This window comes from Podarcis pityusensis (assembly GCF_964106645.2).
Source record: "Podarcis pityusensis genome assembly, chromosome: 7".
NCBI classification, from domain to species: domain Eukaryota; kingdom Metazoa; phylum Chordata; class Lepidosauria; order Squamata; family Lacertidae; genus Podarcis; species Podarcis pityusensis.
This window is the reverse complement of record NC_138031.1, coordinates 32,752,419-32,779,411: the sequence shown is the minus strand read 5'-3', so window position 1 is coordinate 32,779,411 and position 26,993 is coordinate 32,752,419. Positions and strand designations below refer to the sequence as shown.

At 39.8% G+C, this 26,993-nt stretch overlaps 1 protein-coding gene across 4 annotated transcripts in view; it reads right to left on the bottom strand.

Annotated features, from left to right (window-relative positions):
- The window catches only part of STAU2 (staufen double-stranded RNA binding protein 2), a 144,399-nt gene that overhangs the window by 69,320 nt on the left and 48,086 nt on the right, over positions 1-26,993 (bottom strand). For all 4 annotated transcript variants that reach the window (XR_013988541.1, XM_081013402.1, XM_081013404.1 and 1 more), the window contains exons 9-12: positions 26,431-26,568; positions 22,707-22,838; positions 19,836-19,896; positions 4,537-4,844 (exon numbers count right to left, since the gene is read on the bottom strand). Coding sequence is in view for 3 of the 4 variants with exons in the window: in XM_081013402.1 (XP_080869528.1) it covers positions 4,537-4,844; positions 19,836-19,896; positions 22,707-22,838; positions 26,431-26,568 (639 nt within the window). In the remaining variant the exon portion in view is untranslated. The remainder of the gene's footprint in view (positions 1-4,536; positions 4,845-19,835; positions 19,897-22,706; positions 22,839-26,430; positions 26,569-26,993) is intronic.

Genomic DNA, 26,993 nt, shown 5'->3' with positions numbered 1-26,993 from the left:
CAGATTACCACTAGTCTTAACCTTTGAGAAGGTCATACTTCCTGATACTCAAATGAGGGGGAGACGAGAGGAAGGGGAAGGAAACTCTGATAGGTGCTGGTTATACTCCACTTATGAGGTTAATTTGGAGCAAAGGAAATGCAAATGCTGAGCTTCCCATGGATGTCTTCCAAACAAAGAAATACAAATTGCATTTGTGTGCATATCTAAAAACAATTATTGGAAGACTGATCCAATAATGCACCATCTAAGTGCACCAGTTTTAATTTACAGGGGGGTGGGGTGGGATGGGGTGGGGGAAAATCAATCAGCCAGAACGCTTTGAAATAAACTTCTACACAAGGCCATCTGTACCCCTCACATCACCATATCTTATTGAATTGACTGCCAGATCGGGTTTATACCTGTACAACTTCAGATACCAGGTTTTGTAGTGAATTACTATAACAGATTTCAGGTGCTCTATTGGGTGAAATCTGCTGAATTGGTACTGCAAACCTTTTCTAGAAAATGTGAATTTTATACAGAAAAACCATGGGGATGTGCGGTGTTTCCTTGGTCTCTAACATGAAAACTCAGGGCTCCAGCTAACCTGAACAAAAGTTTTGTAGGGATGACGGCTTTTTTTCTTTCCTACCCTCCTGACACTTCCCCCTGCTTTCCTATGTAGTGCTACAGAGCTTAGGCTTGGAGGTGTCTGCTAGCCTTAAACCTGAGCACTTTGTTGCTAAATATTGGGGTGAGCATGTTTATCAGTGGAAATAGTGCCCCCCTTTAGCCTCCATACTTTCCTGTATAGTATAGGGATGGGTTTTTTTAACCTTATTACACTCTCTCCCCACCCCCCACCCCAAAAAACTATAATCCTGACCTCCAGGATACTTACTGTAAATTTTGATCAAGTCAATGCACAGAACACCCATGTGTATTTTATGCACATGTTTGTATCATTCACATCTAAAGTGGGAATGCAATCTACCCTCCAACAAAAGGGGAGGAATGTGAAACCTCACCACGGTACGTTCCATAGGCCCTGCTGCATCTCATTTGACCCTTCGCAACACACTCCAGCTAATTTTCCTAGTAAACTATAGCTTGATTGGACAAGTTAAGTAATATTCACTATTAGCTGCCCGGAGCACTTTGAAAAAATGGCCTATAACATTTTTAAAATAAATCATCAACATGTAGAACCAATTCCACTAGATATTTCAATGTAACCAAATGATTTGGGGTATTTTATTTGCACTGTAGCTTTTAAAAAAACTTTTTTTTTCTGTTTAAGTTATGAAGCAATGAACAAAATTGCAAGTAAACATTAAAATAGCAGCACTTCTTTTATGTGCAGCTCATTTTGTTTAATAAGCCTCCAAGCAAGTGGCTTAAATAATAATCCTAAACCTGAACAATAAGAATGCTTTATACAGATACTGTAACATTTGTTAAGTACTTGGCTTCATTAATTCGAACTGAATCAAAGTACAGCACCGCTCTTTTAATAACAGAGCCCTGTAATAATGGGTAATGAATAATTTAATAGACTTGCCTAGCATGCAGTGTATGTGTGTCTCAAATATTGATGGCTTGTAACATATGTGTGTTTTACATATACATAATGAATACAGAAAATTAAAGCTTAAATAAAAATACGTATTTTTAAAAGGTTTATCTTCTAGTTGGATGTTGGAGACTGTCCAATTAGGTTTTAAAAAATTAATATTCTTATTCTTATTATAGTAAACAATGCCTCTTGGGAAGTAGTTTTTTTATTGTTTAGTTAATTTTTTTGAAATATGGAATGTGTACGCTCAATTGTCAGTGTGGAACAAAGATGTGTTTATAATTAAGAAATAGACATTTTAATGTTTATTGTTCTCAGCACACAGGAACTAATAATTTGTCTAAAGAAAAACCACAGACAACTCTGAGGCATTCAAGGAGTATGAAATAAGCGCCATCCTGGTCAATGCACTATTTTCTTCTCTGGTAAACCTGTGTGATATAACTAACCTGTAAAGAAAAAAAAGGCTTTTAAGATCTTGAACAGAAAGCGCTTTCTGTAGTGAGATGGTGAAGAGACTGGTGATAGGCACTTGACAGCCCACTAAGCCATTTCCCACAGAGATTCTGTTCAACACTCTCCTCAGTGCTCAGTGATCCAGCACAGAGCTTCATGCTCATTCCAAAAACTCAGGCAGCCAAGGTATTAAGCTGAACTGAACAAAAGGGGTGCGGGGAGGAAGCCAAAATCACCAGTTTCTTGATACACTGAAGAAATAAGTGGGAATTAGAGAGAATATCTACTGAAGTTCATGCAGAATGACCAGAAGCAACCTGGGCAAAAAAGAAACAAGGATTCTATTTTTCAAGACCAATCAAGAATGGGGGTGGGGGTGGGGCAGAGAGGGGGGCAAGTAGATAGGAAAAGCACAAACAATCAGTGCCTAGTAACTGTATCTTACAGCTAAGGAAGTAAGCAAGTTGGTGAAAATGTTACTATAAATTGTGTTTTCTCTAATGAAAATAAAGCACTGAAAGCAATTCAACAAGATGTGAAAGAAAGATGTAAGAGATCATGAAAACTTTTGAGGATTGAATTTCCTTTCATCAAGATTTGTCTGATCCTACTATATGCAGATGAACTGAGGGACACAAGATATCCACCTCTAACTGGCACAGCGACTCAGTTAGGGCAAGCTTTCAATGTTTCTCTTTCCTAGCGCCAAGAAAGCCTGAAAGTATATAACTGATTTTTTTTTTTTAACAGAAGCTATAATGTGAGTGTTAGCAAGTGCAAGATCTGATTTCCTTCCTTTGGTTTTAAACGGGTTCTCTTTTCTTTTTGCAAACATCAAACCGTCCGCCAGAACACATCAGGAGCCACTTTTAATTATTCACCACCACCTCAAAGTTTAAAAAGTAGCTTTAGGTTGGTTAGAAAAATAAAAGAATCGCTGCTGCACAAGCAAACACATTTTTGAAATAAAAGGGGCTAGTTAGATACATGCCAATACTTCTTATGATGGAAATATTTAACTAATAAGTATACATTCCCCTTCTGGGTTAGGTACTTGAAAAGATGATGGGGCAGCCTCAGGCATGCTTGGATCTGTGTCTAGGCCTGGTGGGGGTAGAAATGGCCTTGGTTGTCCTAGCTGATGATCTTCATTGGAAGAACGGCAGGTGAGTGTAACCCTGCTGAAATTTATTGGCTTTTCAGCGCTTTCAATACCACTTACTGTGGTATCTTCTTTGACTCCCTGAGGAGATGGGGTGCAGTGTTTTTCCGTGGTTCTGCTCTTATTTCCAAAGGTAGCTCCAGAGAATAGCACTGGGTGACTTCTGATGGAAAGTACTGTGAGAAGTTGGTTCCGTATACAGAAGCTGTAGGAATGACTTGTTTTTGACCTGGTTGCACCTGCCTTCAAGTTGTTTAGTTTGGGGGTGCTCCTTGAACCATCACTGTCACTTCAGGCCCAAGTAGCCTGGGTGGATAAAGAAGTACCTATGCCTTGCTTCAGCTGGTGCACCAGCTGCAGCCATTCTTCAATAAGGATACCATGGCTATGGTCACTCATGCTCTGACAAACTCCAAGGTGGACAACTGTAACGTGTTCTACATCAAGCTGTCCTTGAAGATGCTCCAGAAATTACAATTAGTGCAAAATGTGCTTGTAGGAGTAGCAGGCCTAGTACATAAAACCCACATTTAAAAACAAGTTGACTGGTTGTCATTTTGTCCTCCAGCCCAAGTCAAGGTGCTTACACTTTAAAGACCTGAATGGCTAGGCGCGAGGTATATAAGCGAGGAGAATGCCTTCTCACATATCCATCTGCCCATCCTGTAAAATCAATGGATGATACCTGAACTAGTGGTCCCTGCACAGGACGACATATGTAGTGCTGGGGTCCATGGAAGGGCCTTTTCAATGGTGGCTCCATGTCTGTAGAATACCCTCATCACCAAGGTATGCCTAGTGACATTGTTGTTTTCCTTTATGAAACAGGTGAAGACACACCTCTTCTACCAGGATTTGTGAGGAGGGCAACTGTGACTGAAGTAATTTCTAAATATTTTGAGGATTGCATTTTATTACAAGTTGTATCAAAACAATTGTTATTTAAGTTCTTGCTGTCAATAACAATAATAATAAATTTATTATTTATACCCCGCCCATCTGGCTGAGTTTCCCCAGCCACTCTGGGCGGCTTCCAACAAAGATTAAAAATACATTAAAACCCGTGGCCTTTTGTCACAGGACAGTATTTAAATTAATACCAAACCATTATATATTCTTCCGTCCATGCTGTGCATGATTATTTAGGAGCACTACATGCGTTACTTCCCCCCATCCCAATGGAAATCAAGTTTCAGGCGGCAACAGACAAGACAGTAACAAAATCATTGGAATATATACAGGATCCTTTGACATTCTTACAACTCTAAATCTAAATAAATAAATAAATAAATAAATAAGCTAAAGTAATTCTGCAGATAATGGCTATACAATGCCTTTTATTCAAGTCCACCCATACCTGAAAGCCTTGGATCCTTGCCAGATATTCCAGTTGCTTTGAAGGTTGCACCGTAGAACAAGGGGCAGTGACTGACATTCCTTTCAGTCCTATAGCTTCAGCAGTGGGAGATGTTCCGTTCATGAGCAGTTCCCTGGCAATTGTAGCTGTATTATTAGTGGCAGGAGATGTGCTGAAGAAACAACTAGATGCTTGGCTCATTTCCTTGGAGGACAAATAGTTTACAGGGGTACCAGGGGATGCTTTGTTGCGGCTCGCTTCCATTTCTTGATAAACATCAGGAGAGAGATGGAGTATTCCCTTTGGTGCTGAAAACAAGAACAAAGACCCTTTTTACTCTACCTGTAATTGTTTAAATATTACCAAACAGAACATTGCCAGTAAACACATTCTACTTTCAGATACCTCTTATTGAAACCATCAGTTTCATCCTCACAAGTCTCATCATTGTCAATCATCATCAGTGATGATATCGTGGCATCTGTTTCTTACTTCTCTATGTGGAAGATACACTTAAATCTTAGCCATCTTCCAGAAATGCATAATAATATTAGATGCCATTTTTCAGTGCAGGGCAGTAGATACGAGGCCACATTCACACATAATGCCAAACCTGAACAACCCCAAACAAAACATCAGGCTTCAGCCTCCCACCTTCCAACATGGTTGCTGGGAGATTTCCCCACAGCTTTGATTTCCTTTTTCCTGAGTCCTGGCTTAGAGTTATATTTGAACCAGGCATCCTGCTTTAAAATAAAGCTGGTGGATTAACCTCAAAAGAGAGGGAAGACTGTACATCAGACACTTTACGTGGGCTCATTCAGGCTCAACATACAAATGCAACAAGGTTTGGATCGATCATTTTGGGGTTCAATGTTCCACCCAACCTTTGGTGGCCCATAGCTCACTGGCATAGCTCAGGTTTTTCTGCAAAGGTTCTGTGTTCAGTACTTCGCTTCTTCAGTTAAAATGATATCAGAGAGCAGGGCTGAGAAAGACCTCTTCCTGAGATCTTGTGAGAGCTGCCAGTCTCAGAGGAAACAGTACTGGGCTAGATGAAGGGATCTGATTCAGTTTAAGAATCTTCAGGGCACAACATATTAAATACATCACTTTAATAAATGCCTGAAATCTGTGCCTTGCTCCTTCTGTCCCACCATGACAATCAGAAAAACACCCAACTTTTGTAACCGAGATGGTGAAATACAGTGGGAAGTAATAGATATATGATTTCTGCTGGCATATTTGCAGAGAAAATCAAGGGACAATGCCAATACAGATGGTGAAGGGCTCACGTTTCTTTTGAATGTGGCCTAATGCAAATCCAGTCTCCATAAAAGCTCTTCAGATATATACAGATGCAACATTTTAAATAGCAGGACATGAACAAAATACATGTATTTGTTCAGAAATAATAACAGAAGTAATATGGTGAAAGAAAACCCATTTAAAATTCCAGTACAATACTATAAACCTTTTCAAACCACATCAAAAAGTACAGATGTCTAGTCCACTGATGTAATATCACTTCAAACAAACATTTCACATGCTCTCTCAGCCTTTTCAGTGTTTTTACATGATCCACCCAAATATCTAACTGCTGTCTGGAACAATAGTCGGGAATTCGTCCAGATTACTAATCTTTTTAAATGTTAAAACAACTAATATGGAGCATAGGATGAATAAAAAACTCTCCCGCATAATATACCATATGTTTTTCAATTGTATCCACATTACTGTAATAACATCATTCAATTAGCAATAATGACAAGGACTTTCCACTTATGTAACACCTTTTGTTTTGAGGATTTGGAAGCACTATACACGTCAACAAATTATGTCACACAATACTCCTTTGAGGTTTCTGCCATTCCCATCTACTACCAACAATATTTATAAAAATAATCTCATGTTTTAAGTAACATCATATAATAACATTTTCCTGTATTTCCACTACTATAAAGGGAACAAAATAGGGGTTTCGCTGAAGACTATAAATTCTAGATAGCTACTTTTAAACTTTATTTTAAAGACCAGTTAATGCATTACATTATAGCTTTGCAATACTTAAGTTGCTGATTAAGAAAAACCTTTGGTTATTTCTTTTTCAAACATGCTGGCTTCTGATCATAAATAGCAAACTGTGTATAACTGTATATCAATTTTAATATCACACAGGAGGATTATGTCTGTGACACAGAGTACTACATGGATAGTATCTTACTTCTTCTAGATTAGAATAAAAAACGTTACAAAAAGTTTGAGGAGCACTTATAGATTGACCCAACCTTTCCCTACACATGGGAAACAATAGGAAGTGCCTGCAGCCACTGAGTTTTCATAGACCTGTGACATTAAAGCCTCCTTTAAAAAAATTAAAATACTAAAGTTTTCTTTTAGTGGCTATATTAAAAGCATTTAACTTTTACTAAATAAAACACACAACAAGAAGAAAAAAAACCTAGTACAGTGTTACCTTGGTTCTCGAACGGAATCTGTTCCGGAAGTCCGTTCAACTTCCAAAAACGTTTGAAAACCAAGGCGCAGCTTCTGATTGGCTGCAGGAGCTTCCTCCACTCAATCGGAAGCTGCAGAAGCCGCGTCAGACATTCGGCTTCCAAAAAACATTCGCAAACCGAACACTCACTTCCAGGTTTGCGGCATTCAGGAGCCAAAACATTCAAGTTACTACAGTCACTTGGTGACTATAGTCACCAAGGTATGACTGTAATTGGTTTATTTCCATAACAATGAATACAACCTGTGTAGGTAAAATGCTTTGTGACATGTTTATTTATTTAAAACATTTTTAACCTGCTCCTTAGTCAAAAAGGCTCCCAGAGTAGCTTAAAGGTAAAGGTAAAGGGAACCCTGACCATTAGGTCCAGTCATGACTGACTCTGGGGTTGCAGCACTCATCTCACTTTATTGGCTGAGGGGCCCAGCATACAGCTTCTGGGTCATGTGACCAGCATGACTAAGCCACTTCTGGCGAACCAGAGCAGCGCATGGAAACGCCGTTTACCTTCCCGCTGGAGCGGTACCTATTTATCTACTTGCACTTTAGAATCATAGAATCATAGAGTTGGAAGAGACCACAAGGGCCATCGAGTCCAACCCCCTGCCAAGCAGGAAACACCATCAGAGCACTCCTGACATATGGTTGTCAAGCCTCTGCTTAAAGACCTCCAAAGAAGGAGACTCCACCACACTCCTTGGCAGCAAATTCCACTGTCGAACAGCTCTTACTGTCAGGAAGTTCTTACTAATGTTTAGGTGGAATCTTCTTTCTTGTAGTTTGGATCCATTGCTCCATGTCCGCTTCTCTGGAGCAGCAGAAAACAACCTTTCTCCCTCCTCTATGTGACATCCTTTTATATATTTGAACATGGCTATCATATCACCCCTTAACCTCCTCTTCTCCAGGCTAAACATGCCCAGCTCCCTTAGCCGTTCCCGTCGTGGGGATTCGAACCGCCGACCTTCTGTTCAGCAAGTCGTAGGCTCCGTAGTTTAACCCACAGCGTCACCCGCGTCCCAGAGTAGCTTACATAAGATCAATTTTAAAAAGACAGCCTTTGCACATAGGCTTGTAATATAAAAGACACAACACAGTCTGAAAAAGGCAGGAAAAGGAAAACAACCAAACTAAAGGTAGCAGTTCTAATAATGACCAGTTAGAATGGAAATAGGTCAGCGAAGAAATGAGCCAAATGAAGCTGGTCTCTCAGCAGAGCAACTATCAATCCCCCCCCCCCCATTTAAGAAAGTAAATAGATACATATGTATGAAGGTCTGTATACAATTATATTAGAAAAATATGCAGACTGGAAAGACAGTGGTAATCACTCATTATTTAAAAACTCTAGAGAGGTTTTCTTCAAACAGTAGTCTCAAACGCAATCTTTTGTTTCAAAAACTGCTTGAGGATTGCCTTGCTGGTTTAGAACAATATTCCACTAGCCAAGTGGTTTTTAATTGCATTTTAATTGCTTCTTTTATTTCTTATAGTATTGTCTTTTATTGTATTACAATTTGAATAATATTATTATTCAAATTGCAATACAATGTAATAAATAAACGAAGCAATAAAATGCAATTAACTATCAATATGAGTATTGAATGTGATGAAGCTTATTCATGGCGCTATCAAGGAAGTCCTGCTCTAGTCCACCATTCAGTTTCCAAGAACTGCTAGCCAGATACTACTGGAAACTCACAAGCAACAGGACACAAGGGTGGCAGCTATTCCTAATTGTTCCCAGCATCTGATATTCAGAGGATTACCATAGCTGCCAACCTTCCCTTTTTTTGCCGGAAATTCCCTTATTCCAGCGCCGTTTCCCACTGCTTCCCGCTACTATCCCGGATTGTTAGATATCCTGTAGACTGTCCCCGGGACAGGTGAGGCTGCTGATCCCTTATTTTCGAGGCTGCTGATCCCTTATTTTCAAATCTGAAAGTTGACAGCTATGGATTACTTTCTTATACAGAGAGGACCCAGTTCAAAATTAACAACCACTGACAGACCTCTCCTCCATGACTCTGTCTAATCCATTTTTAAAAACCATTAAAATGTTTGCTCAACAGTTCTGCTAACCATTTACAGAAAGAAAAAAGAAAACAAAATGCAACCTGTATGCAACCATACTAAGTTATAGTCTCGCCACAACAGAAAGAGGACGGAAAGTTACTTATGAGCCTCAACCAAGGAGAAGTACAGAGACTGTGCTGTCATCGTCTGCGTCTCAGAATGGTCTGCTTTTATAGGACCATTAGTGACTCCCCCCCCCCCCCAGTATTCATAGGATAGTAGTCTTCAAAAACACCTACCACGTGGTAGGTTTGCAAGTTGCTGTTATTAAGAAAACGGTCAGAAATTACACAATCTCTGACTTCACAATCGCTTTCAGAGTTTCACTAAAAGTCTTGGAACATATCAACTACAGCAATCCAAAATGTATTTCTCAGGATGTGTACACAATTTGTGCAGTCAGATAGAACAGAGTTTTGGACTCACACATTTCCCCTCCTTCCTCTCCCCACACTCCAAAATTAATAAGCTTCTTTCTGGCTCTTGGCAGGAATGCTAGATTCTGGTTTGTGATCCTGATTTCAACTAAAACTCATGATTTGCTCAAACCATAGGGTTGTAACCAATGGTGTTAATCTACTAATGGAAGACATCTGTGTTAAGAGGGAAACAATTTCCAGTAATTTCCCCTCTTTCCTACAAGCTTCCGACAGTCCCCCTAAATTTGCTCCGGAGAGCATCCAATGCTTTGGATCAGATTGGGGACCTGCAGAGGAAGATGTAATCCCACCCCTCCTCATTCTACTGAAAGATGCTTTCCAACAGTAGGGTGACACCAATGGATACCACCATAGCTTGTCACATTCAGATGCAACAGCAAACTATGGTTTGCCAGGAACATAGAAAGATTCAGAAATCGTAGCACAAGAAGTTCAGGTCTATTCTAATTATGCCCGTAATGTGAAACCATGGTTTGACAATATGATGTAATGCACTTTATGTTTAGTATATATTTAGTATATTCCGAACAGCCTCATGGGGACTCTTATACAGAACTGTATTGCTGAAACATGTTATTAACCTGACTCATGATAAAATAATTCCAAGCATTTCTCTATTCAGTCAGTAATAACCATCGAATTGTCAGTACCTTTGGTACCATCATAAATTAATTTTCACAAAAAAGCACAGAAAATACACTCTGAGGCACCCTTTCAATAGTAATAGAAAAGAGCAGAAATACAAGCATGAAGACATTGTGCTTATACGCTCATATTCAGTTTTCACAAAATGCCAGGCAATTTAAACTCTTGAGAATGGTTTGCAAGTACCACTTTTGGAATTTCCAAGAAACATCCGTGGAAAAAAGGAACAGCAAAACACAAGAATGTGATCACAACAGCCATCTACAACAGTACTGGTAAACAGAGTGGCTGTTCAGTCGCTATTTTACCAAGAGTAGACAACACAGTAAGAGTGGGAGAGTCAGGTTCAACTGCAGTTCACATGTATTCTGCTTTTTTCACGACACCTCTGCCATTGCTCAACTGAATTCTTCTGGAATACCAATGGCTCTGCTATTTTTTACTTAATGGGCAGTGAGTTCAGGTAGCAGCACTCTACAAAGAGTTTTGAAGAGTGATTCACATTATGTTGTCATCTCAAATATTTTCTGTTGTGTTTCTGCATTTATTTAAGACAGGTTAACACTATCACCTCCCCCAGTATTTATGTGTGACTTGCTTAATCAGAATGAAGATGAGAAATGGACATTATACTGAAAACAGTGCTGACAGGTAGTATCTGCACTCAGATGTGCATTCCAATGTGCACATCTAACCAAGGACTACAGTTTCTGATCCAGTAAGCCTTTGTGTGTGTACTTCTCCTTCAGCAGAATGGAGGCTTATACAGGGCTCTGGCATGTCTTTTTGTTTTCTAATATCTGGGTTTTAAGGGTTTTGGGATAAGGCAGGGTGAAGATCAAGATTGAGTGCACTGTGGCTTTGTGACCTGCAAGAAATAAATCCACTAAGCGAAGTCTGTTGCCTTTTTTAAAAAAAATCTTTTAGACACTAAATTATACATCTTAGAGAAGAGGCAAAAAGTGTAGTGGTAATGGATTCAGTTCCTTAAGTGGAAATTCTAGGAGTGTCAATGACAGCAATGGTAATTACTGCAAGTATTATAAATTACATATTTGATGGTGCTGTTTCATTAACAAAATATCTGCATCATCAGACACAAAAGGTATAACATCACAAAAACTGGGCAAACCCAACAGCATGCGTGACTCAGTGAAATGACAGATACAGCAGAATGTAGCATCTATTCGTAACTAGCTTGTGCTGATAAAGATATGTCTCAACACTACGTCAAAAACTGTGGGAGACAAGGGAACAAGCTAGCAAACAAAACTGAAGAAAACTGATTCGTGCAAGTTTATGGTAACAGAAAGAAGTTGGAGCAATCATCTTTTAATGTAAGAACTGACAGATTATTGCACAAGTTCACTGTGGTCCATCAATCTAGAAGAGGAACATTCATGTCTTTGTTCACGTTGAAATGAAAGACAGCTTTAGGTAGAAAGCTGAGGTCTGGTCAAAGGATGCACAAGAAAGTTGGATCAACCTTGTTGATAGATATAGTCACAACCAAAAAGGCCATCCTTGTTGATAGATATAGTCACAACCAAAAAGGCCATCTTAAAAGAAAGGAGCTGAAGGTCACATATGGCTGTAGACAAGAGAGAAAGCCTTCAAATCTCATAGTCTCTGTCCAACAACATCTGGAATGCCACAGGTTTCCTGTTCCTGCTGCAGGTATGAAGAGTTTGCCCATGCAGGAGGACAAAATGAATGGAAGACACAGGTTCAACAGAATCTTCCTGAGAAGGTTAGCGTGTGGATGAAAAAATATTTTTGTTTAGTCGTTTAGTCGTGTCCGACTCTTCGTGACCCCATGGACCAGAGCACGCCAGGCACTCCTGTCTTCCACTGCCTCCCGCAGTTTGGTCAGACTCATGTTTGTAGCTTCGAGAACACTGTCCAACCATCTTGTCCTCTGTCGTCCCCTTCTCCTTGTGCCTTCAATCTTTCCCAACATCAGGGTCTTTTCCAGGGAGTCTTCTCTTCTCATGAGGTGGCCAAAGTATTGGAGCCTCAGCTTCACAATCTGTCCTTCCAGTGACCACTCAGGGCTGATTTCCTTAAGAATGGATGCGTTTGATCTTCTTGCAGTCCATGGGACTCTCAAGAGTCTCCTCCAGCACCATAATTCAAAAGCATCAATTCTTCGGCGATCAGCCTTCTTTATGGTCCAGCTCTCACTTCCATACATCACTACTGGGAAAACCATGGCTTTAACTATACAAACCTTTGTTGGCAAGGTGATAGAATCATAGAATAGAATCATAGAATCATAGAGTTGGAAGAGACCACAAGGGCCATCGAGTCCAACCCCCTGCCAAGCAGGAAACACCATCAGAGCACTCCTGACATATGGTTGTCAAGCCTCTGCTTAAAGACCTCCAAAGAAGGAGACTCCACCACACTCCTTGGCAGCAAATTCCACTGTCGAACAGCTCTTACTGTCAGGAAGTTCTTCCTAATGTTTAGGTGGAATCTTCTTTCTTGTAGTTTGGATCCATTGCTCCGTGTCCGCTTCTCTGGAGCAGCAGAAAACAACCTTTCTCCCTCCTCTATGTGACATCCTTTTATATATTTGAACATGGCTATCATATCACCCCTTAACCTCCTCTTCTCCAGGCTAAACATGCCCAGCTCCCTTAGCCGTTCCTCATAAGGCATCGTTTCCAGGCCTTTGACCATTTTGGTTGCCCTCCTCTGGACACGTTCCAGTTTGTCAGTGTCCTTCTTGAACTGTGGTGCCCAGAACTGGACACAGTACTCCAGGTGACTCCACAGTAGTCCACAGTACACCAGAGCAGAATACAGTGGCACTATTACTTCCCTTGATCTAGATGCTATACTCCTATTGATGCAGCCCAGAATTGCATTGGCTTTTTTAGCTGCCGCGTCACACTGTTGGCTCATGTCAAGTTTGTGGTCAACCAAAACTCCTAGATCCTTTTCACATGTACTGCTCTCAAGCCAGGTGTCACCCATCTTGTCTCTGCTTTTTAAGATACCGTCTAGGTTTGCCATCGCCTTTCTCCCAAGGAGCAGGCGTCTTTTAATTTCGTGACTGCTGTCACCATCTGCAGTGATCATGGAGCCCAAGGTAAAATTTCTCACTGCCTCCATTTCTTCCCCTTCTATTTGCCAGGAGGTGATGGGACCAGTGGCCAAGATCTTCGTTTTTTTGATGTTGAGCTTCAGACCATATTTTGCGCTCTCCTCTTTCACCCTCATTAAAAGGTTCTTTAATTCTTCTTCACTTTCTGCCATCAAGGTTGTGTCATCTGCATATCTGAGGTTGTTGATATTTCTTCCGGCGATCTTAATTCCGGCTTGGGATTCATCCAGCCCAGCCTTTCGCATGATGAATTCTGCATATAAGTTAAATAAGCAGGGAGACAATATACAGCCTTGCCGTACTCCTTTCCCAGTTTTGAACCAATCAGTTGTTCCATATCCAGTTCTAACTGTAGCTTCTTGTCCATATACAATACCCTTAAATCTGTGAATGATATGTAGAGACTGACATGGGATTGAGCATAAGTGAGAAAGGAAGATAGCCATTCTGGTTTGAAAGACAATACATGTTCCAAGATCTGGAATGTCAGACAACACACAGAGCCAAATTGTTTTATAGAAACAAAGGAATAGAATCAAGTCTACAAAGATGCATAGGAGTGTCTAGTTATCAATGCACATGAAGCAGATCTGGGTACACCTTCAAAGTTGATGTATTTTCTATACTCAAAAAGCTGAGGGATCAGATATTGTGATGTAGGACTCTATCCCAGTTCTAGAAGAACTGGTCCTGCACTGTGGCAATTGAGAGGAAGTTCCCTTGAGAGAGTTAAGAGGATACTGTGGTCAAAGGTAGATGCACTATCTCAACCACTCCACTATAGGCACCTGGGCCATAAAGAAAAATGTTTTTTAATCACATGCATTTGAAATAAACAAATCAGAAGGATAAAGGCTTAGCTAATAGAAAGGCAAGGAAAATAAAGCTCCAAAGGCACGTAGAGACAGGAATTTTTTTGAGAGATACAATTCTCAATGCATTTAGAAGAATGTAGCAATCCTACCCATCAGAACATGGGTGGAACAATTTTCTGTTGCCCTTAGAAGGGAGGGGCAGGGCCAGGAGTAAAGACTCCCTAGCTGAAGCTCTTGAAGGTTTTGGAAATGGCTCTGCCCAAGTGCAGAACACAACTGTAGGACCTCAGAGACCAAAAGAAGAAAAACACTGAATCTTTGCAAACAATAAAAAGCTCTCAAGATAAACTAGCAAAACACAATTGTAAAAAAGTATCACCCTGCCTATCCGATTTGACTTTCTCATATAGCAAACATAAGGAATACATTTTATTCAATCTTGAAGTGACTCATTATCATCCATAGAAAATTCACAAGTGTTAAATTAGCCACAGGAGGGCTCCACTAACATTCCCTGTCCCTGGATCAAAAGAAACATATGGAGACGTGCAAAAGAGAATTCACAAAATTATTCAAACACAAGGTCTATAAATGTCAAACAAGTATGTTTCTCATTTCAGATGAAAACCTATGAGCATGCAAAATTTCATAAATAACTGCCTTAATGTACTTGGTTTATCAAAAAATATTAGTAACTACGAAGCAAATGTGTATGTTCTGACAATCTTATTAAATTATTTCCCCTCATATATTGACAATATATTTCTAGGGGATTTTGGTAAACAGTGCTTCAAATTGTTTTGACATGGCTTCTTACCTGGTACTGTCCAATAAACATAAATTGTTATATTCAGACAAACTTAGATTTGGAAGAGGGAAAACCCTATGACATGAATATCTGTTTTTCTCCATGCTTATTCTTCTTTGTTCCTTGGGAGTTCATTAGTTCCTGCTGGTTGTTCACCACCTGAAATCATAATCATCTGTTTGTGACATCACAATTAGTTACTGTGAAAATGATTAGTGTGTCACAAACAGATGATTATGATTTCAGATGGTGAACAAACAGCAGGAGCAGATGGACTCCTAAGGAACAAAGTTCCTGATTTCATGCAAAAGTCCAAAGTAATAAATGAGTTAGGGAAGAAAAACAAGTGTTTTCAAATAAAAGGTTTTCCATGGTTTTGGATTTTCACATGAACATTTCAGATGTAGACTGAATTTAATCCTGATGTATATTAAGAAGAACTTGTTTAAACCATGATTCTGATTAACTATGTTCTAATGTTGTTTTCAATTTTAAGTTCTATCTGATGTACTTTTAGAAGTCACATGACCTTGAAGAAAGATTATTTTGAACACTGATTGTGATATAACCAGAGCTAAACTGTTTTATTATGGTTTTTTTGTTTTTCCTTTTTTGAATGGGCAGCCATGACTATTTGACCCTACAGTTGCAATCCTAACCCCACTCACCTACGCATAAAACCATTCAACTCAACAGGACTCAGTTCTGTTTAGACATTACCAAACATTCAAAAAGGAGAGAAATAGTAATCATGGGGTACTTCAACTTCCCTGATATCTGTTGGGATTCAAACTCTGCCAAGAGTGTAAGGTCTGACAAATTCCTCCATTGCATTGCTGACAATTTCATTTCCCAGAAGATGGAAGAACCAACAAGGGGGTCATCTATCTTGGACCTGGTCCTCACCAACAGGGAGGAATTGATTGATGGAGTGGAAGTGCTCGGAAACTTGGGAGGAAGTGATCATGTTCTCCTGGGTTTCAGGATACAGAGGCAAGGGAAAACTGAGTGTAGTCAGAGGAGGGCAACCAAGACAAACAAGCGTCTGGAAACTAAGCCTTATGAGGAACGCTTGAAGGAGCTGGGTATGTTTAGCCTGGAAAAGAGAAGTCTGAGAGCAGATATGATAGCCATCTTCAAATATCTTAAGGGTTGTCACATGGAGGAGGGAGCATGTTTGTTTTCTCCTGCTCTAGAGGATAGGACTTGAACCAATGGCAGTTGCAAGAAAGGAGATTCCAACTAAACATTCGGAAAAACTTTCTGACAGTAAGAGCTGTTCAGCAGTTGAGCAGACTCTCACGAGAAGTGGTGGACTCTCCTTCCTCGGAGGTTTTTAAACAGATGGATGGCCATCTGTCATGGATACTTCAGCTGAGATTCCTGCATTGCAGGGGGTTGGACTAGATGACCCTTGGGATCCCTTCCAACTCTATAATTCTATATTCAGGTAGGTAGCCGTGTTGGTCTGACGCAGTCGAAATATATAAAAAAAGTGTCCAGTAGTGCACCTTAGAGACCAACTAAGTTTGTTCTTGGTATAAACTTTTGTGTATCTGAAGAAGTGTGCATGCACACAAAAGCTTATACCAAGAACAAACTTAGTTGGTCTCTAAGGTGCTACTGGACTATCTATCTATCTATCTATCTACCTATCTATCTATGAGAAAATATGAAAGAGAGATTCTGTGTTCAGGATTGCACTGTAAATTATCAAGTGATTTTTTTATTTAAAAAGTTCCCTGTCAGTACTGGAAGGTTAACTAGGACTTCCATGTTATAAAGAGTCTCTGAAGATCTATACAGCATGGAAACACTACTTTAGCAAAAACACATTTTAAACATTAGAAAAGCTACAGAAAATGGTAGTTACCTTTCCAAATTAGCTTTCAGTTTGGAAATGGGAAGGTTTCATTTCCATGGATGACTGATACTTCTTGCAGATGGGTTTTACTCTACTGAAGCTCTCGCAATACAAAACATGTATAATTCTAACTGACCTACCAAAACAGGTTATTGGAACTAGAGATCCTTAAAAGATATTCTGAGGACCATTTTATCTTCCTACATATTATACTACTATAGCAATTTCTTTGAGAGTCAACTGTTTGGAAGCTTAACCTGTTTTATTTTTTGTGATAAGGGCACAAGAGCAGGGCCAGGGGGGAAAACGGTGTCAGAGTTGGAGGCACTGAACCTGGACTCACTTCAGCTGGAAATTTCATGTAAAACTTCTGCAAGAATGCAGTAGGGGACTAACAGGTACAAGCCCACAGTTCCAAGCTTCTCTTATTGTGACAGACTGGTTGTTCCAGCCAGTCTAAACTTTGTGGTTAGACCAACACCCAAGAAGAGTGTCATGTATGTTTGTTTTTTATAAATGCCATAAGTGCTTTTGTTTGGATTGACTAAAAGCTAGGGATCCTAAAAGCTGCAGATTCAGACACACACACACACACACACACACACACACACTCAGGGTGTCTTTATTATCAGCATAGAATGCCTAAAAGGATACAGATCCTAGGTTCCCTGAGAGCAGGTCTACATAGTATGAGGCAAACAAGGGATTCCCAACTTGTGTTTGATTCATAACACTAAGGTGGACCTGTGAGGATATGTATGAGTAGATGACAGGGGGTGCTTAATCCTCCCTTTCTTCAGCACACACAATTCCTCCCTTTTGGCCACGTTTTGTTACAATTCTGATTCCAAGACCAAAAATAATGCCAGTTGGTAAGAAAAATTACTTGGGGTGTGTGTGTGAGGGAGTAGTTGCCAAGGAGAATCAGCGCTTAGGGGCAGGTGGGTGTGGGTGGGTGGGTGTGTCAACCACCCCCCTATTTCCTACCAATCCACCCTTGAAAACGCCCCCTTCACGTTCATTATTTGGTAAATACACTCGTTCATGAGAGACACCACTGTTTTCCTCTGAGGTAGTATGTAGTTCCACCCTGGGCATCCATCTTTTCTTTGGCCAACAGATACATTCTATGGCATAGTCATTTTTTTTCTTGGTTCTTTGCAGAAAAGGCCTTCTTGGAGTTCTGGCACCAATCACAACACTCAATACCCAACAGTCACCCTAGATATTGCAATTGGCTTTTGTGGGGTTAAATCTAACCACCCATCTCCTATATTTCAACAAAATTGTGCTTTGACAAGTGTTCTGATCTATAATGATGAAAAATATACAGTGCTTTTAAAATATTGTTAGATGTTATATAAAGATATTAATTATTTTTATTTATTTTATTTATTTATTAAATTCCTGTACCGCCCTTCATCCAAGGACCATAGGGCAGTTTACAATATCAAAATGTGAAAATGCATAACACAGTAACAAGCAAAAACACCACCACCCCAGTTTTAAAGGCCATAGATGGTTTATTTAGCCAACATTTAAATTCAATATTGACATGAACAAGTTAAGCATGTTAAAATGTAATGGGGTGAATTCTGCTTAAGAAGCAGCTGTTACACATATGCACAAGACTGGCCTTAATCTGCACAGACATGTACTAATCTATATTCTCCAGATCCATTAAAACTGGTCTTTCACACCCATAAAGCCAGCTTCAACTGGATTACCCGGTGTCCTGTTTTGAGATGGGTGGGGCTCAGGTATATCAGGAACTCTTATATCAGAAACTAGCTATAGTCTTTTCAGCTACTATTAACACAAGATGAACTGGATCAGAAACATAAATTTCCAAGGTACTTTTTAAGCTTAAGAGTTAGGGTTTTTGTTTTTACTTCTTTGCCAGTGTCTCAGAGGTTGTCAGTGATGTGCATCAGGAAAGACAGCTGGATGAAATGTGTGAAGCAGTAGATGTTCAGGAGGGCCAAAGGGAACCACAAAAATGAGGAAAGGCAAGCAGAAGGAGAAACAATGATGACAGGAATTTGAGAGAAGCCGGAAGAAGTTTCATTATAAGATTAGAGGAAATTATGGCAAGTTTGAGGACAGAGTAACATTCTTGGGAGAAGCAGATGGACTATGGGCAAATACCTGGGAATTGTAGTTTCCGAGATACAATTCCCAGCACTCTTAACAAACCAGAGTTCCCTGGATTCTTGGGGAGAAGTCACGTGCTTTAAGCATGCATTGGGGGTACTTTAAATGTATGATGTAGATTTGCTCTAAGAACGTTAAATATCTGTTCACCTAAATTTTAGTTTAAGCCATGTTTTTCCACAGGACCAAAGATCATCTGTTTTTAAAAACCATGGCCTCTAATGAATCGTTTAAAATTTGTGTATCTCAAAATGAATGCATTGGGAAGAAATTACAAATGTTTCATGACACTTTCCCAAGCCAAGAGTTCTTAGTTGGATGATTAGGTCTACTCATACAACCTTTGAAACTGGCAAGAGAACTTCATTAATGGTCTCTATGGTTTTACATATGCTCTGGTAATCTTTAGAAGTCAAGCCTTTATAGATTTCCACTTCTCAGATGCCAACCATCAAGAGCAGAAGGACAACATAAAAACATCAACAAAACCAACCTTATGGAACAAGCATAACTGATATCTCTACAATATCTGAAATTTTGTTCCAGTCTTTTACCCTTCAATCATAATCTCATGTTCAGATTGCTGAAGACTAAAAAGTGGGAGGGGGGAATTAATAAAGTATTAGGCAATGCACCCATTGCAAAATAGAAAAAAAAATATTGCGATGTACCATTTCACAAGCAAAACATAGACTACCATCTTTCTTCACAAAACTATAAACCTTAAGAAAAAAAAGACATATACTGTACCAGAAAAAATGTCCTGGATAAACTAACATTATCTATAATAATTTTTAAATGGTAGTTTAAAGCAGAGCAGAAGGTGAGAGAATATTAAAAATGAATGAATATAGAAATGTCACTTACTGTTATTTGCTGATTCAGGATATTCAACATTTTGGCCATTCCACCCCTTGATGTCACCTGGCTGACAAAGATAAACAAGAACAAAAATGACTTCATGATATAAAGCATAAATACTGTGAAATAACATTTCAGTATACATAGAAATTTGTCAGCAGGTGTAGGATGTTTAGAAAGTTCTGCTGCACTGTTTTATCGATAAGAAAATCAGTAGAGTCCTGCTGGATTAAACCAAATATCCATCTTGTGCAGCACCCTATTTTCCACAATGGCCAACAGATGTCTCTGAGAAGCCCACAAATACAACATGAAACTGTCTCCTGTTTTTGCCATCCAGCAACAGGATGTTGTTAGCATCCATCTGTCTCAAGAGACAATAGGATACGCCTCCGGGTCTGAAGTCAAACCTCTGCATTAGCACAGAAGTGACCTCCCTGGGGCACAAGCCTGGGCAGTGTGTACTGAGGTCCTGGGATGCACAGATGACAAGACCCGCTTCTCGGCCTCACTAACGTGGTCCAAAAGAAAGCAGAGCAATACATCTGGCACCAGCTGGGCTGCAGGACTTGCGAGAAGGAGGCGTACAATGTGCCATCCAACTGTCTTAGGGACTCCACTCTGGATTTGTGCAGGGTTTGCTCTTTAGGCTTTCCTCCTCCTCAAGGCAGTGGAGGTTTTCCTTCTCCTACATGGGTTACCTTCCCAGTTTGAAGAGCAACACCAGCCCCTCACTTCCCTCTACAGCACAGGCAGAAACCAGCTTCTTGACTGTTGAACCTACTATTCGTCTCGTCCACTCAATCTGGCCAAGCCTGTCTTCTCATGCAGGGAAGTCCCTAACTCACCATGATGTGGCTGCTATTTCATACTGACAGCTTCTGGGAGCCACAGGTGAGAGCTGAGTGCAGATTGGGAACCAAAGTTGGGCAAACTATCCCAGAAGTAGCATGATGTGTCTCCCACCAGAGATACTACCCCTCTCCCAACACCCCATACGCCCTGGGAACTGATACTCAGCAACATTGTTCCTTTGCAACAAGTAGTCATGGGTGCCCATACTGCTTCTAAATCTGAAGCTGATAATACAGTCATCATGACTAGTAGCCACTGACTGATTCTTCTTCCACGTGTTTGTTGAATTCCCTTCTAAAGTAATCTAAGCTAAGGGCCATCACCACATGTTGTTACCACAAATTCCATAATTTAATTACGCACTCTCTGGAATTTCCTGTCAATCTGTTTCATTGGATGGCTCCCAGTTTTTCTCCCAGAAGGAGAAAAAAATGTATTCTGTATCCAGTTATTCAATGCCATGCAAGATTTTCATGTCTCCTCTTAATGGCTGTTTCCCCCTTAATCAAAGAAACCCCAAGCACTGTAGATTTTCTTGGTTAGATAAATTTATTTAAAAGCTTTCAGTTGACCAAAAAGGTGTCCATGATTAAACTGGACAGCATTTAATACAAATGTTTATAAGAACCACACACGGCAAGCACCATCTTAAGAGGTGTTACCCCTTGTCTCTCAAATTGCAATGAATGCCTTTTCTTCTGTGATGCCTGCCAGGACGCATGCATGCACTGTCTGAAAACAAGCATAGGTTCCTTTCTTTAGAAAAAAATATTTTTACTCATATGCAACTTTCATATGCAAATGTAATAAATTGCTTAATCAATTATTAATTCTTTAACAAGGCAACAGCTCTACTTGAAAGGAACTCATTTTGTTACTATAATGAATTTGCTCAGGTGTGTAGTATCACAATTTGATCTACCACAAGATGTTTGAGGGCTAGTTTTATTATCCTTCAGTAGCAGCTCTTGGCAAAATCCCATATGGAAAGGTTTCAGTTCAGAACCGTGTCTGAATGTGCTTGGAATAAGGATTCAGATGGATGTGGGCATTGCATGGGGAAAGGGTTGTACTCTGTGGTAGAGCACACACTTTTCATGCAGAAGATCCCAGGTTCAATTCATCACAATTACGTCTGAAACCTGCTTTCAGGCAGACCACGGGCAGGGGAAAATTTCCAGTTAATGGTCAGATACTAAGATCCCCAAGCTGCACAGGCCATTTTGACAGGTGGGCAGGGCTGCCAACATGTCAAACAACTGACATCAGGTGAAGAAGCATCTCCCCTTGCCAGGAAGGACGAAAAACCAAGAGAGACAAGGCCTCAAAATGATGGTGAGAGCAACCACTTATGCTAGGGATCTTCAGAGCCCCAGGGTTTCTCCGCAGAAGACACCCAATCGACTCTTCACTCTAATGCAGAGCTTTCCAAATTTTTCATGTTGGTGATACACTTTTTAGATCTGAATCATTTTGTGACACAATAATTCAGATTTACTAGCAAACCGAAGGTTAAGCAAATCCCTTTCCAGCCTTGGGAGGAGCACAGGGAGTGTTTGTGTGACACCCGTACACACTGCAGCTGACGACACACTAATGTGATGCGACACACAGCTTGGAAACTTCTGCTCTACTTTTACAAGGACTATGTCATGTGGTTAACTTTAAAAAAAACACCTTCTTGAGATCCTGCCTCTTTTCTTTGCTTTTGGGGTTTTTCTTTTGATGCTGTCTCTTACGAGTCACTGCAACAGAAAGCTAAATCTAGGTACAGCAAACTGGGAACACATCTACTCACAGCAATGAGACTGAATATATTTAAAGTCTTAGGTCAGGGATGGGGACCTGTGGCCTTCCAGATATTGCTGGACTACAACTCGCAGCATCCCTGCTAGCTGTGGAGGTGGAGTCCAACAACATCTGGAGGGCCACAGGTTCCCCATGCCTGTCTAAGATCTTAGAAGAACTATGTGCTGAGGGAGCGTGAAGATATCCCTCTCCTGTATCAGGTATAATTCTTACCTTTTCCATCTGTTCTTGAAGTGGAGATGAGGCTTTATAGCCAAGCTGTAGCAAGATCGCTTCAGCTGCATTTCTTTTTGCTATCTTCTTGTTTGGGCCTGTACCTGTTGTAATCTCGTTTCCTACCTTGACCTAGTAAAACAGAACAAAAAAGTATTAATCATTATAACATTGTTCCTGGAAAATAAGAGTAATAATATACTTATGCACAGAAGCACTTCTGAAGTTTGTGAGTGTCTTAAGAGACGAGCACGTATTTGAAGTTCTTATAGTACTTTTCTACTAACTTGTGAAAAGAGAAACCCGAGTTCAAATTCTTAGTCACAAAACTAACTGGTGACTTTCAGGAGTCATTTTCTCTCAACCTAGCATATTTCATAGGGTTGCTACAAGAATAAAATGAGAGGAAATGTACTGTATAACTGTACAATTTGAAAGTTTATTTCTTGGGAAATTTGTTTGATCACACTTACATAATTTCAGAATTTTGGATTTCAGCTGCATCGTACAGAAATTTTTTTTGTAGAAAACAAGTCTTTCCTCAAAACACTACAAATGAAATCCTGTACACTTTCTGCTTAGCTGAAGGAAATAACAGGGCTGATATAAATTATGTATTAACAAAACAAAAATGAAAAATGTGCTATCTATCAAATCATTAAAAGCACTCTCTGTGCATTCCTCACAACTAAATGTTTATTTCACCACAAACGTTTTGCAGCGTTTCTGAAATATGCTGAGGCTCAGGCTTTGTCAGACCTGTGCAGGTAGGAAGTTCTAAAGAAAGTGAACTGAGATTAAGGCTGCAATTCAATAGACACTTATTTGGGAAAAAGTCCCACTGAACATAAAAGGGGTTTATTCCTGAATAGACATGTATAATTATGCTACAAATAAAATGTTTTGGTTTAAAAATAAAATAAAATTAGAAAACTACAATGAAGTGAAAATTAATTGCATGATGCATGAACTGTTCTTTCTCAGACCTGCAAAGCTGGTTTAGGTATTATTGTAACCTCTATCAAGGATTAAAGGTCTGACTACAAAGAAAAAGCTTGCTGAAATTAACTTTGGGAACAGAACACCAACTAATGTCATCAGAGGTTTTCTTCTGTTTATCTAACGGTCAGCATAAGTAATTGGATCCATTTCATCACATCTAAACTTGCTCTCTGTGTGACAGATAAAAATGAACATATTATCTCTAGATACTTTATTTCCACATTCAATTAGAACAAATGAAAACATGGTTAAGGCACTTTATACAAAAGACAATTTACTTTGATAAGTTTGTGAAGGCCATAATAAATCTTGTGGGACTCTGTCTCTGTCTAATGTGATATGATTTTAGCATGAAAATTTCAAAAACAGTATCATGTGTCTTAGGTTACAAAGTTTATTTACAAGCAGTAGAAACATCTCAACTAAAAGAAACAGGCAGGATCAAACTACAGTCAAACGGCTTTGTTGCTTTTAATAGGAGTTTCAAACACAAGCTTAATTCTCCCATTGAAATCAGCAAGACCTGAAAATGCAAAACTTTGATGGGAGCGTATTCTAACTAATGTCCCTTCAAAGAGAAGGCATAATGTGTAATTTTTCTATAAAATTGTCAGTGTCCAACATCCTTTCTCTTTTTCATGACCAGATAGAAGGGTATTAGCTTGTGTCTGTGTATGTGAGAGGGAGAGAGAAAGAGGGGGGGGGGGGACTGCAAGTGGGACACACAGATAACAGCTTGCCTCCTTTTGCTCCTATATTCTAGATTGATTATGGCTAGGAATGCCCCTGTCCCAACTGCAGTCAGCGCTGCACTGGAGAAAGATGAGAGTTGGATTTGCACCCATCCTTTGCTGCCCAGTAATGGGTGGTTTATATGACAAGCCAAGGCAATTTTCATCACAGCCCTCCCCCCGTCCCCCTGCAACAAACCATCTGACCGGTTTTAGCTATACAACAGGGCGGGGAACCTTTTTGGCTCCAGACACTAGATCCTTAATATTGACATCACATTGTTGTGGGTTGTCCTGCCCACCTGTAAAATCGTTTGTGAGTGGGATTCCCAAGTATGGGAACTGCAGTCCAAAGAGCATTGCCAGACCTATGCTTTGCAAGCCTTCCCACACTTCTCTTTGCCATCCCTGATGTTGGAGGAGGGGAGGGGGTGCTTGTAAATAAAGGATCAAATGGAAGGGCTGTCTTAAAGCCCTTTGCAAAAGTGCCCTTTGAAGTAGCTCTGTACCTCTCCTTTAAGTAAGCATGTTGGTGGGAAGTGGGGGAGAGAACAAAGAAACTTGCATTATACAGTGCAGGCTCCTTTCTCCTCTCCCTGCCTAATAAAAGAAGTGCTGCTTCAAAGAGCTCTTTTGCAAGGGGCTTTGACTCAAATGATGAGTGGGTTTGAAATCTTGCTGCCTTGACAACTGTGTTTCCCACTGGAAAAGGGGGAACATAATCAATGCAGGATTAAGCCATGGTGAAGTCGGGTGATGTGACAGTTGGGTATGATTTGAGGGAAATGACCTCAAGGGCTGCTCTACAAGTTATTAAACAGCGATCTCTCTCAGTTCTACAACTCTTGAGGTTTTGAGATTGTTTAGGGTGTGCTGTCAATTTTATGACTGTTGTGGGGGGTTTTTTTTTAGCTTTATTGACTGATTCACTTTTCCCTGGACTTGAAACAATAAACTGCTTGCTGAGTTTTCTCTGTACACTGCAGATAATGTTCAGCCTCAATCATCACACTAGTCTGGTGCAGTGTTTTCCACCATTTCTCTGGTGAGTTGTCTCTAGTGAGCTGTTCTTTCCCATTCTGAGTTCGATATTTTTATAATGAAGAACTTGTACATGCATTTGCTTATTTCCTCCTCCATCCAAATCCATTGTCCTTTTATGTCCAGTCTTTTCAGAGGGTAAGTCTGAACAGGGACTGGCTTTGTTTTAATGATTCTGGGAGTCTTTTTTTTGACTGAAGAGTGGGATAAACAATATTTAAGCAAATAATAACAAGAGTATGATTACTATCCAGCCATCTCTGGATGCATCTTTTTACTTGTGACTATACATGTGTATTAATGCAACAACTGAATTCAGGAATATTTATGTATGATGTATTTCTTCTAATTTGCAATATGTCGCCAGCAACAGGCAACACAACAAACCAGACCAGACTTAGCAATGTTTGGAAACAGAGATTCTTGGAACATGTTTGGCTGTTTATGTTTCCAACATTGTTTTATTAAAGCTTTCCATATATGCACAATTTGTGGTTCTGCATCTTTTTCTGCTTTTTTAGATGTGGCAGCCATTTATGCTATGACACACCCCGGGGCAACCATTTTGTGAGTGATGCCCACACCACATTCTCAGAATTCCATATGTGCCCATGGGCCTCCAAAATCTGATAACCAGTGGTTTCAAACATTTGGAAACATTTGGATACTTGTACTGATGTATATTTTACATGTAGGTTTGTGTGTTAAAAATGCATCCTTTTGGCAGGGATAGCTAGTTAAACACAGAGAAAAAAATAAATGACAGCACTGTTCCTCTCATTAGCTTGCTTCTATAGCAAGAAAAGTTGAACAGAGAATGACAAAAGAAGTTTTAAATGATTATTTAAAACATTCAAAATATTATACTTGTGTTAATCTTTTTTCTTCTTATTTTGTCAGAGTAAAATAAGTAGAGTAAAAAGCACCAATCTGAACACAATTTGAGGCACCTGCATAACAAACTCTCGGCGACGAGGCATTCCCCTTTCTGAAATAAGAAGATACTCTGGTTCCTTTTCCCTTTTGGCTTGTTGAATCTGAGCCAGACGGCTAATGGGGTTCATTCCTTGACCGTATTCGGGTCCAGTCTAAAAAGAGAGAGGAAGAAATGAAACAGGCTTTGTTCTGAAGACAGTTATAAAGTATGTTCCTTTGCAAGGGTGGGTTCTCACCAATTCCACTTCCAACAGTTTACATCTGTTGAGAACTCCTGAACACATCTCCACAGGTGTCATCATATGAAAATATAGCCATACAAGTGGCATCCGCCCATCTTGCTTATGCACAATAAACTATACCTGTATAATAACTTTTTTCAAACAACCACAACATTCTCATATGCATACTGCAAGGAGGAGTTCAGAAGTTTTTGCTTTCATTTCCTGTTAACTGCAGCTTCCTTTTTCATTCAAACAGGAAACTGTGGTCAGTATTAGCTATTGTTTGTCTGAACAAGCCAGTTTTAGAAACCAAGGTTTGACGGTTTGCACAGCACAATGTTTCAGGCACTTTC